Source organism: Xenopus laevis, chromosome 7S, assembly GCF_017654675.1.
Source record: "Xenopus laevis strain J_2021 chromosome 7S, Xenopus_laevis_v10.1, whole genome shotgun sequence".
Taxonomy (NCBI): Eukaryota; Metazoa; Chordata; class Amphibia; order Anura; family Pipidae; genus Xenopus; species Xenopus laevis.
Genome location: NC_054384.1, coordinates 83,858,668 through 83,872,220, shown reverse-complemented (window position 1 = coordinate 83,872,220; position 13,553 = coordinate 83,858,668). Strand labels below are relative to the sequence as shown.

The window sequence follows — 13,553 nt, the reverse complement described above, 5'->3', positions numbered from 1 at the left end:
AAATGGGAGGCAGCATACTGTAATTCTGAGCTTTCTGGATAACGGGTTTCTGGATAACATATCATATACCTGTACTAAAAAACAGAGAAAAGCTAAAACATGTGTGTCTGAGTGTGGACATCATCTAAAATATAGAGCCCCAACTTACTATCTTGTTTTATCTGACGTTTGGAGACATTGTTTACAACTGCAAGCAATATCCATGTCCTTCAGTGCATCAGAGGTTTCAAACATCCATAAGTGTCCCCACAGGCTACAAATTCCTTTGCCGTGCATCATAACCACTTCATGACCTTGTAGTTTATCACTATAAAGTCAGCAGATAACTATTTAACCTGTGCCATATAGACTTTTTTCAATTTCCGCCATTGCTACACAGCAGCTTGTTTATATGAACTATAGTAGTGTTTCTGAAGCAAACAGGTCATCATTACTTTAATTTTATGGTGTTCCTTTAAAGCCTTCCAACCACCCTGCATTACATGAAAGCCTCCCAATACCCCTGCAATTAAACTTGCACCCTATATCACAGGCTACTAGAGGTCATCTGCAACCTTTCACACAACCTCCCAATGGTAGCTTCTTATACATCTTCCCTGGGTTCCTAAACAGTCTCCTAATGGGCCATCATTCAGCTATAATGTCCCCTTCATGCACAGTTTCCAAGTGGCATTTCTCTGTCCTTAAAAACTACTCATACATTGGGAGACAAGGAATGGATAGAGGAAAGATATACTACCAAAGATTTATTTCTAAACAAATCGAATACTGCATCCAAATGTGTCAATCTGATAAATTTGTTTGCGGACATTGTTAAGGTCTGCAATATCTGATAACATTAAATTGCATTGAATTATAACCCATGGGCCGAGATGCTGAAATGATGGTAATCTGTTATTTTTTACAGGATCCAGCAGTAGCCTTTGCTAGGAAACAGTACCATATTTTTCTGGAAAAGCCTATGGCAGTAAGTTATGAGATCATCATATTTGTTGTTAGTGTAAAAGAAAATGTTTCACTAGTAGCTCCTGTATAGAAATCTTTATGAGCACATCTGGAATTCAATGTGTGGAATATGTAAGATGGTATGAGAAGGGTTATCCGCTTGACTGCATTATTTGTCTGTGCTGTTCCAAGAATTTTCCTTTTTCATAGCAAATAACTTTTTATTTGGGGTTATTTGTATAGTGAATAACGTACCACCTCTTGAAAAATATATAGTGAATAAAGTACCCCCTCTTGTAAAATATAAGGATATTATAAGTTACCGAGGAGTTTCATGACCATATAAAAACACGAGGCCGAAGGCCGAGTGTTTTTATACAGGTCATGGAACTCCGAGGTAACTTCTAATATCCTCATATTTTGCAACTGGGGGTACTTTATTTATTATAATACACAAATTTCAGTGAGTCATGTGACAGAAATGACATCAGAACTCACCGTTTATAACTGATGACATCAGAACTCACCGTTTATAAGGATATATTTTACAGGATATTCATGGCTTTTGTGTATTATAAGGATATTATACTGTAAGTTACCGAGGAGTTTCATGACCATATAAAAACACGAGGCTGAGTGTTTTTTTACAGGTCATGGAACTCCGAGGTAACTTCTAATATCCTCATATTTTACAACTGGGGGTACTTTATTTATTATAATACACAAATTTCAGTGAGTCATGTGACAGAAATGACATCAGAACTCACCGTTTATAACTGATGACATCAGAACTCACCGTTTATAAGGATATAATTTACAAGATATTCATAGCTTTTGTGTATTTTATATATATATATATAACCATTGCAACATTTCCATAAATATTTTGTCACCAACAACGTGGGTTATTTATAGAGAGCTTAACACTTTTTATAGTTTGTTTATGTTTACATATGTTTAAATTTCAGGGGCATATTTATCAAGGGTCGAATTTCGAAGTTAAAAAACTTCTAAGTTCAAAAAGACCAACGAAATTAAGTCTAATTTTTTTTTGGTTGAATAGGTCCGTTTTCGATCGAATAGGTCCGTATTCTGTCAAATTCGAAACGTATGAATCGAAGGAATAGTGCATTTGATCGAATTCGATTCTAAGTTTTTCCCAAAAAAGTCCACCAATTGACTCCAAATAGGTTCTAGGAGGTCCCCCATAGGCTAAAACAGCAATTCTGAAGTTTTTAGATGGCGAATGGTCGAAGTCGAATTTTTAATTAGAGACAGTACATGACAAATTTCAATATTCTAATTTTTTTCAAGTTCAAATCGAATTTGGACTATTCCATAGTCGAAGTACACCAAAAATTGCTAGAAATTAGATTTTTTTTCATTCGAAAATACACCTCGACCTTTGATAAATCTGCCCCCAAGTGTCTAAATTGAGAATTGTGAAGACAAGTCCCGTGTTCTTGGGTAAGAACCTTTTTACAGACACAATTACGGGTTGCACACTTGCTAATCAACAAGTTCTTGATTACTTATTCTTACTGTAACTGTATTTTTAAAGAACATATTAGCCAAGGCTTTGCACCTGTATTTGCACTTTGTGCTTCCCTGTTTGTAAGCTGAGCTGGACACTTTTTACCTCCTGCATCCACCAGTTGTTTGTAGTGTAAGTGATGGGTGATCCATGATGCAAAGGTTAAAAATAAAAAATGGTTGGATTATACTAAGCATTCTGGTTTAAGGTATATAAAAAAAGTGCTGACAATTTGCTGCTTGATAAATATATGCCCAGATTCTTTTTCTGCAAGGGACTATTTATGACAGCTTTCTGATGAAATTGAATGTACCATAATGTTGGAGCAGGGGGGTAATTTTAAATAGGGGCTGACAGAATGAGAAGAATAAAAAGCAAAATAGTAGAGGGAAAACCATGCTGCTGTCAGATGAATCAACCCCTATACACAGCAATGGTTTCCACTTGGAATGTGTAATGTTTTAGCATTTCATAGCTATAGACAAGACTGAGGCTGCTCTTTTATTGTATGAATCTGCAGCAGATGGAAAGCATTTGATTTTGCTTAAATAAGTGCTATAGACACATTAATGGCACCTTTTTTTAATGTTTCACCCTTAATTGTTTTTAACATATCATTTATGCAGTCATTATCTTCTGCTAGCACAAGTGAGTACATTAACGGTTTTGTGAATCGCAGTTAGTTAATTAGTTGTTTAACATAAAATAAACACAAAATAAATTTACTAGCTGAGCAACTATATATATATATAACAACAGGAATCATCTGATTGCATTGTGGGAATGCTGGTAACTGTATAAGCGTGGTACTAAGCCCTGAATGCAAAAATCACTAATCTCCAAATACACTCCTTCACGAAACCTACGCTCTGCTTCTGATCTTCGCCTCACTTCTCCTCTGGTCACTTCTGCCCATTCTCGTCTACAAGACTTCTCTCGGGCTTCTGCTTTTCTCTGGAACTCTCTGCCACAAGCTGTCAGACTTTCTTCTTCCTTCCAAACTTTCAAGCGCTCCTTAAAGACCCATCTGTTTAAAGAGGCCTATTCGATGTACCTTAATTAATCATTGCTGTATCAAAAATGACAAAGTGTTTATATAATCCTAATGTCTCAATTGTACCCTAACCTTTTAGTTTGTAAACCCTATTGTACTCTGTAATCCTTGTCTGTTATCCACCATTTATTCCCTGTTTGCTATAACTGCAGTAAAGCACTGCCTATCTTGACAGCGCTATATAAATAAATGATGATGATGATGATGATTATTTTCGGAATTTATTAAACCCAGAGGCTGGAAAACTCTGAAAATGGTATGCCATGCCTGTGCTGTATTAGGAACGCATTCTTTATAATAGAGGACATTTTAGCATTATATTTCCTTTTATATTAAGGTTACCCCTGAAGACTGTTCAGAAATTGTATCGGTGTGCAAGGAGAATGGAGTCATGCTTACGGTGGGACATGTCATGCGCTATCATCCTGTCTCACGGGAAATAAAGGTAAGATTCATAGCAGTTAATAATACCTTAAGGGTCAGGCCACACAAGCAGATTAGGGGAAAACAAAGTGCTGCGGGGAAGGCAGTTCGGGGAGATTGTCGCCCCGAAGAAGAGGAGATTTGTCGCTGGGGTGACTAATCTCCCAGAATCTGCTTGTGTGGCCTGAACCTAAGAGAGTTAACAAGGTTGAATTTCTCAAGTGTTGTTACCCATAGCAACCAATTAGATATTTGCCTTTGTTTTCTAAAGTTGGCCATACACGGGCAGATTTCAGATGCTAATTTGGGTCCTTTAGACTGATTAACTGCTCGTGTATGGGTCCCTCCCCAACTGTTGTCTGGCCAAAAATTGGCCACATGTCAATCAGACAGGTTTGATGTGGTTGACACCCCAATGGTGCCTATTCCCATTGTTTTAATCCAATCATGTGTGCAAATATCACTGGCTTTTGGTCTGCATACAAGGGGAAAAATCCACTTGTTGTTTTCATAAGAGTGTAAACAATTAATCAGGTTCAGACTGAGAATTAAATTAGGACCTGGCATTTCAGGTACACAGAGGCCCAATCAGCCCCCACCAGCCCACTAAATACTGATTTTCTATAGGACCTTATAGCAGCCCCTCTGGCATTTGCCAGAACCCACAGATTGCCAGTCCGGGCCTGCAATTACCGTATAAGCCGAGTTTTTCAGCATCCAAAATGTGCTGAAAAAGTCTACCTCGGCTTATACTAGTGTCAGCAGTACCCGACCTGCGTAGCTGAGATTGCAGTCACTTTTAATCATTCCTATACCAACAGTACACTTGGGGAGAGACTGCAATATCCCACAATGCCCTCTGTTGGTTATATGAAAGAATAACAGTGCGCCCTCTGTTGGTTATATGAAAGAATAACAGTGACTGCAATATCACACAGCGCCATCTGTTGGTTATATGAAAGAATAACAGTGACTGCAATATCACACAGCGCCATCTGTTGGTTGTATGATAGAATAACAGTGCACCCTCTGTTGGTTATATGAAAGATTAACAGTGACTGCAATATCACACAGCGCCATCTGTTGGTTGTATGAAAGAATAACAGTGCGCCCTCTGTTGGTTATATTAAAGAATAACAGTGACTGCAATATCACACAGCACCCTCTGTTGGTTATATGAAAGAATAACAGTGATGGCAATATCACACAGCGCCCTCTGTTGGTTATATGAAAGAATACCAGTGACTGCAATATCACACAGCGCCATCTGTTGGTTATATGGAAGAATAACAGTGCGCCCTCTGTTGGTTATATGAAAGATTAACAGTGACTGCAATATCACACAGCGCCCTCTGTTGGTTATATGAAAGAATAACAGTGACTGCAATATCACACAGCGCCCCCTGTTGGTTATACAAAAGATTAACAGTGATGGCAATATCACACAGCACCCTCTGCACATGGTAGTGGGACAGTGGGACAATGCACACAGTAATCTGTTTGGCAATTCTCTGTCAGTAATCCGTTTGGCAATTCTCTGTCACCATCAACTTTGCAAAGAAGTCCGGTTGATCGCTGGGGGGTTCGCTTTGGCAGAATGTGCGTTGCTGGGAGACAGGGCTGTAGTTGTGTCTAGGCTTATACTAGAGTCAATAAGTTTTCCCAGTTTTCGTAGGTACAATTAGGTACCTCGGCTTATACTTGGGTCGGCTTATACTCGAGTATATACGGTAATGCTCTTCTAAATAAAGGTGAAATGTGTGAATTAAAAAGAGTTGGATTCAGATACATGCAAAAATTAATAGTGTTTTTTTCAGCAGTGGGTGTGAGAATTTGTACATTATGAATCACAATTATATATTATATATATATATATATTCTGAACTAAAACAGTTCCTGATTTGTATTGCCCCCTTTATAGCATCATCATCGCTTATTGTCAGATAAATCTTTGACAAATGGGCATGAAATTATACCAGTGCAAATAATTGTCACTAATTCCATGCAGTTTGTCAAGGGAGCACTATATTCATTAAAAAAGTAAATTTTTTACTTTTGTCTCTGCAGGTTGTAATTGGACACTGCAAAATTGTGATCTTTGAGCTTTTAACTAACCATTGTGTTAATAAGTAGCAAATTCAGTGAGCAGTTAAAGATCAGATAACACATATGTCACTCATTTAAAGCTATACAGCCGAAAAAGATATTCACATCTGCTCATCTGAGCATAAACTTTGAGAGTTGATTTAGCTCCACTCATGAGGACATCAGCCATTGCTGCTCTGTTGATATACAACTCACTAATGATTATTAGTGTACAGAGCAGGTTTATATGAACTACCAATTCTACTGTACTTTTTAAAGGATGTGGTCACGGTTTGTGGATGAGAACCGCAAACTCAAAATACTGCTATGCTAGTGGGTCACAAAGATAGAGAGTGAGGACATGTCAGATGATGTATGTGTGATGGAACTATTTGTTTAGAGACAACAAAATTGAAATTGTGTAGAGAGGGCATGTCTAGTGAGAGAGTGAGATGGAGACTGTGTGGTGTGAAGACATGTTTAGAGAGAACAAGATAGGGGTGTAAGGGCAAGGAGAGAGAACCCCTTCTGTAATGAGGCAGTTGGGAAGACATCCCTAGTGACTTGAAGAATCAAGTTTCTGTTTGTTTTTTTGTATTGTATTTTACCATAAATTGGAAATGTTAGAGCAGAGAAAACAATTTCGCTCCCTTGTGCACCACTCTACACCACTGCCAAGAACCATGCAAATTACAAAACGAGTGACTATTATTTTCTTTAGCTCTGTGTTTTTAGGTTGAAGTTCAGAATTAGGAAAAGAAGCAGAATTAGGTTATGTAGGGTATAATGGCAGTCACTCATTTTGATGTTTCTAAATCTGTTTTCATAGGCATTGGTAGAGTCTGGTGTTATTGGAGATGTTGTACACATTCAACATTTAGAACCCGTAAGTATCCTGGCAATACATAGAACAGTGTTTTTCATGCATTTTCCAAAAACAAACTGTATGGTCACCATTCCATGTGTGTAGGGTCACCCTCTCATAAATACATCCGAAGAACTAGCAAGATGTTAATATAGTTACATAGTTACATAGTTAAATTGGGTTGAAAAAAGACAAAGTTCATAAAGTTCAACTCCTCCAAATGAAAACCCAGCATCCATACACACACCCCTCACATATAATGTCAATACTATCATTAAAGATTTCTACTTTGATATCAGGTATACTTAAACAGCTAATGTGATCCCCGGGAAGGAGGAGCAGATAAATGGGTGGGATGTTTTTAGTCAAATAAGTTTTATAATAATGAAGTACTTTATCCAACTTTTAAAGGGGTTGTTAAACATTTAGGGGCAGATTCATTAAGGGTCGAATTTCGAAGTTAAAAATACTTCGAAATTCGACCCTCGAATTGAAATCCTTCGACTTCGAATATCGAAGTCGAAGGATTTAGCGCTAAACGTTCGTTCGATCGATCGAAGGATTTTTCGTTCGATCGAACGATTAAATCCTTCGAATCGAACGATTCGAAGGATTTTAATCCAACGATCGAAGGAAAATCCTTCGATCAAAAAAAGGTTAGCAAACCTATGGGGACATTCCCCATAGGCTAACATTGACTTCGGTAGGTTTTATCTGCCGAAGTAGGGGGTCGAAGTTTTTTTTAAAGGGAAAGTACTTCGACTATCGAATGGTCGAATAGTCAAACGATTTTTCGTTCGAAACGTTCGAATCGAAGGTCGTAGTCGAAGGTCGAAGTAGCCCATTCGATGGTCGAAGTACCCAAAAAATACTTCGAAATTCAAAGTATTTTTCATTCGAATCCTTCACTCGAGCTTAGTGAATGGGCCCCTTAATCTATTTTCAGCATGATGTAGAGAGTTCATTTCTTATTATTTAGATTTTTGTTCAGCAGCTCTCTGGTTTGACATTTTAGTAGCTACCTGGTTTCTAGGGGTTACATTACCATAGCAACTAAACAATGATTTAAACGAGAAACTAAAATATGAATAGAAGAGGGTCTGAACAGAAAAATTAACACAAAAAAACAACTTTTTTTGTCATGAATGGGATGTTGTAGAAGGTGTGCTGACATGACAGAGCTGTGACTTTTCTTCTGTCTTTGGGAATGGGACCTGTTATCCAGAATGCATGGGACCCGAGGCTTTCTGGATAAGGGGCCTTTCTGTAACTGGATCTCCATAGCTTAAAAGTCTAGTAAAAATAATGTAAACTTTAAGGGACTGATTTATTAAGGGTCGAATAGTAAATTCAAATTCGAATTTTTGAATTTTTTTTTTGTTATCAAAATTCACACATTCAAATTTTAATCCCCCCCCCCCATTCGAATGTAAATTTCAATGTGAGATTTATCACCTCGACCATGGAAACAGTTCTAATACGAATATTCGCCACCTAAAACCTGCCAAGTTCATTCAGTCAGTGGGGTCTGTTGAACCACTTGATTATGTTAATTGCCTTCATGACATTCAAGTTTTTTTTCGGAGGGAAAACTCGATTCGAATATTCGGGTCGGGATTATTCAATGGAATATTAGATGTTTGAATTTTTTCTTAAATAACCTCCCATTCGAGTTGTGAGTACAGGTATAGGATCTGTTATCCGGAACACCCAGAAATTCATTATCAGAATTACAGAAAGGCCATCTCGCGTAGACTCCATTTTATCTAAATAATCCAAATTATTTATGTAATAATAAAACAGTACCTTGTACTTGATCCAAACTAAGATATAATTAATCCATATTGGAAGCAGAACCAGCCTATTGGGTTTATTTAATGTTTACATAATTTTCTAGTAGACTTAAGGTATGAAGATCCAAATTACTGAAAGATCCGTTATCCGGAAAACCCCAGGTCCCGAGCATTCTGATAACAGATCCCATACCTGCATATTCAAATTTATTAGAGTAAAAAAAAAAAAAATCACATAAATTTGAAATCTTACTATAAATAAACCCAATAGGATTGTTTTGCCTCCAATAAGGATTACTTATCTCTTAGCTGAGATCAAGTACAATGTACTCATTCTACTGTACTGGATTATTTTAAAAATTGTGAATGATTTAATTAAAATGGAATCTATGAGAAATGGCCTTCCTGTAATTCTGGATAATGGGGTTTTAGATAACAGATCCCATGTATGTTTCTTGACATATATGAATGCTATTGGTGCAAATAAAAAGAAAAGGTTCATTAAAAAAAGCACAAAAGGGCCAAGCAATGGCCAAGTTCAGTGCAAGACCCAGTGCAAGTTAGCCAAGCATATAAGCTGCCATATAATCAGATCTGTATGACATCACAAATATCACCCCAGATGAGATCAATTCTCAACTATAATAGCATCATCTTTAGGACAGCCAGAACTACCTAAAAGTGCAGGAGAACATTTTCATTTTCAATAGCTTGAGGAGATAGTGGTGATGTTTGTGTACAGGAAGTTCAAGGGACTTCCTTTGAAAAAATATGCTTTTTATAGAAAAGGAACCCAATTCTACTTTATATGGAGTCCAGTCCAGGCACTGAGCATTCTGTCTTAATTTAAAATGATGGTTAATAATTATTATTATATAAAGTTATATGAGAGCAGTGAACATACTTTTTCCTCCCTGCATGGTGGCTGTAGCAGCTGAATTCCTTTTGGATTAAAAAGTTTTAAAAACAGTAAAAAAAATCATTGATGGCAGCCAAGGCAAATAAAAACACATGCTTGCATCAAGTCTATTTATTTTTTTAGGTTGGGGACTGGCATTTTGCTCACTCTTATGTTAGAGGAAATTGGCGGAAAGAAGAGGAGAGCACATTCTCACTTCTTGCCAAGTCATGCCATGATATTGACCTCATATGCTTTTGGACTGGAAAGAAAAGGTATGTAATGAACAAGTGACTGCTCTCTTTAATAGCTCTGGTTCTAAATGGTGTTACCTTTGCAGTCCTTAAAGCAAGTATTTGCATCATATAGTGGTTTTTCCTAACAGTATGTTTTGAATGTTGTGCAAAATTAGCTGCTCAAAGGCAACGGTATTGAATGTAAAAAGCAACAGAGCTTATATTTTCTAGGAAATATAAAAACCAATCATTTAAATCAGTTATTTTCCTTCCTGGGAAATGTTCCTGATTAGCTAAAACCAAATGGTTAAAGTCAGGCACGAATATATAAGCAAGTTCATTTACTAAGAAAGGACAAGTATCACCCCTTAAAGATCACAGATTTACCACTATTTTCAAGTTAAATAAGTTTAAGGTTTTTTTTTATTATTTCTTGAGCTAGAAAGGGCAAACAGGGAAACTGAAGCTACTCCATGTTTGGTCCTTGCAAGGTAGATAATTAGATTACCAGTGGACAAATAACTTGCTTAATAAACTCCTGCTAACAAAACAGTAACAACAAAGGTATGGGGTGAGGATTGTGCCCTGGTGGATTGAATATTAATTGATTTAGACGTCCACTTACCCCTTTTTGTTCAGCAACTCTCCAGCTTGATACAGTAAAGTAATATAGAAATTAGAGATACTTGATCAGACCCTTTTCTAAAATCTGGGACAGTAAACTTTGAATCCCTCAATATATATGTATACTACTCAAAATCTACATGGGAGGGGGGTAAATACAATACCTTAAATGACTTGTGTTTTTTGGGGGGAGTATTGTTTTTGTTTCATTTTTATTGAGATCTATGATCTACATTTTGATCATTTCTCTATGGGACCAAACTGTAAAATACATCCATTCCCATACAGTGTGCGCCATTTATAACTTATTGGGATCTCACACTGCCTATGACTAACATAAACAATTATTATTTTGTAAAAAATAATACCATATGCTACATATGTACGAGCCATTTTTCTGCAGAAAAGAGAGAAGGCTCTCGACTAACCTATAAACCTTTAAGACTAGAATAGATTATAATTAATAATGTACCCCTGCTAAACTTTATAAAAATATTAAAAGTCACCTTGTAGTAACTTTAGTAACTGTATAAATGCACTTGGTGATGAAGAAATATATATTTTCCTTTAATAGGTTGCCATAAAAATGCTATGCAAAAATTTGCCACAAAAAGAATTCATCAAGACATAAAAGTCGCTGAGACAAAAAAAGTTGCTGTAAGAAAAAGTGCCTATTGACTTTAATGCATTTGGAGTAATAAAAAAAGTTGTGCGCCTAAAATAAAGTCATGTGTATAAGAAAAAATTGTCATTTTGTGATTTTTCTTACCGTTTTGGGAATTTTTCAGCAGTTTCGCTCGATTTTTAGCTGAAGTGAATTGAGACAGATTCACTCATCACTAGTAGATTTATTTAATTGTGTTATACTTCTATACTTATTCTTCTACTAATCACAGCACTAGATATGTAAATGACTTGCTTTTAATTGGAATATTAGGTCGAATATTCAGATTTTACCAGCAATGACATGGGGAGGCCCATTTATTAAAGGTTGAATTTTAGTATGAGCGCTTTTTCAAACCACAATTAAACTTTGTTTTTTTAAAACCAAGAATGTTATGAAAGTTATTAAAAGATCCAAATTTAAAATGCATGTATGTATGTATATAGAGGGAAAAAAATCCAATAACTTCCAAAAGTCTGAAAGGCTAAAAAAAAAGTCCAATAGTATCAGCACAGTTTCTATTGACTTCTATGGGACCTCGACAGCTTTTACTTGGCGCAGTTTTGTATCAGAGTTTTTTTGTAGTTTTTACACTTAATACATTTTGAATGTTTAGAGTTTTACAGTAATATATAAAAAACATAAATTTTTAAGAGAAAAAACAGAAATCCGAATGTTGGTAACTGAACCACTCAATACTGTATAATTAGTATCTTATTTTGCTGAAAGACAGCAAAAACTTAAGCTATTTTAAGTAAAACTAAAATTATTTTTCTTCTGTAGATGCGTGAAGGTTTCTTCTTTTGGGACTCTGTCACATTTTACTAAGGAAAATAAGGTATGTATTTAAAACTGACGGCATGGATGATCAGAATAAATGAAAAAGAAAATATTTAACAAAGAGCCTTTACAAGATGGCATATGATACCATTGGAGAAACAGGACAGTGTACAGCCTGGTTTTACATTTTAGGAGGGTAACATCTTCAGTCGTACAGTTTAGTTAGAAATTAATCAAACTGAATGAAAATTTGCTGTTAGGTGGGCTAGAAGTGGAAAGATACAAGATCAGATATAGGCCTGTTTTATAGGGATTTTTCTGCATTGTGTGCCTGCACCCGGACCAACGCAGCCATGGTTTATCTGGTAATTTGTCTTTGCCCTGTTTTGAGAATAAATAATAACTAAAGATGTTTTATAAATAGGACAAAGGATGTTCAGCAGAAGCGTTCCTTGAACTTGTGTTGAACTTTAGGATATACTGCAGCTTTACCAAACCAGTGGTTCAGACCTGTATATGAATATCCACTCAGTCTAGACTACTGTCCTTGTGGAATAAGCTATATCATGAAAAGGGAGTATTTCTTCAAAAATGCACCTAATTAAGCTCCTGACTGTTAAATAATTTGAAACATTTTTCCGTAATGCTACCTACAGTTAGCTAATAACTCCTAGGCAGCCAAATTAAAATAACTGAAAATAGTGTTCAATGTTTGCAAAATGTGCTTGATGATGTTTTCATTAAGCATTTTGTGTGTTTTTTTTCTGGGAATGTGTTTCCTGGCACTCATGTTTGCTTCCTTCCTGACAAAAAATATTAATTATTTTTTTTAACAAGATTTAATTCTCACTTCCTCTCCATTTCTCAGATCTTGTTAGTTTTGGGTTGCAGCTTGCGGTGCACATGTACCATTATAGCTCTTTTAATACAATAGAATATAGGTTCCAGGGTACAAAGGAGATATGTTTACCACAGATTTTAGACATAAAGTTTGAAGTGTTATTATTGAATATAGGCATGTATTTCGTCTGTCCACTTCCTTTCAGATGTCATACCAATATCATTCAAAGTATAGATCCCCTATCTGAAAGACGTGGTGCTAAACTGTTTTTATTTCATTTCAATTAATAGATTAGTAACCATAACAGTTGAGGCAGTCTCACTTGGGGACATTTAAGACAAATTACTCTTGTTTTTCTCTAATCCAATGAGTAGTCAAAAACCTCCTCTTGTTTTTATATATAGCCCAAGGGCGCCAGCAGTCGCTGTATGGATTGTTCAGTTGAAGAAAAGTGTCCGTTTTCTGCAAAGAAGATTTATCTCAAGAGAGCAGAGCAGGTAAGAGCATTTTGTAAGCTGTTCTTGCTTGTGATTTTATAGATTTTTAATTCATATTGAAGTTATACTTATATAGGTAACGGGAACAATATGGTCAGTAAAACAAAACAAAAAAACAAAAAGAGGAATTCCCATATGTATTAGCCAACATGATTATATTAGTTAAATAAAGGTATCACCTTTATACCACTTTTGTTATTTTTTTTATTTCAAAAGGGTTGCCCAGTAACATATTTACTGGCTAACATGGAACAGCAACTTTATTTGCTATTACCCAACATAATATTCCTACTAATTTACAAAATAGCCTGTGT

At 36.0% G+C, this 13,553-nt stretch overlaps 1 protein-coding gene across 4 annotated transcripts in view; it reads left to right on the top strand.

Annotated features, from left to right (window-relative positions):
• LOC108697669 (uncharacterized oxidoreductase YjhC) overlaps positions 1–13,553 on the top strand; it is a 93,083-nt gene that overhangs the window by 42,135 nt on the left and 37,395 nt on the right. For all 4 annotated transcript variants that reach the window (XM_041571464.1, XM_041571465.1, XM_018227925.2 and 1 more), the window contains exons 7-12: positions 908–967; positions 3,871–3,978; positions 6,871–6,927; positions 9,742–9,872; positions 11,905–11,959; positions 13,147–13,239. In XM_041571464.1, the coding sequence (XP_041427398.1) occupies positions 908–967; positions 3,871–3,978; positions 6,871–6,927; positions 9,742–9,872; positions 11,905–11,959; positions 13,147–13,239 (504 nt within the window). The remainder of the gene's footprint in view (positions 1–907; positions 968–3,870; positions 3,979–6,870; positions 6,928–9,741; positions 9,873–11,904; positions 11,960–13,146; positions 13,240–13,553) is intronic.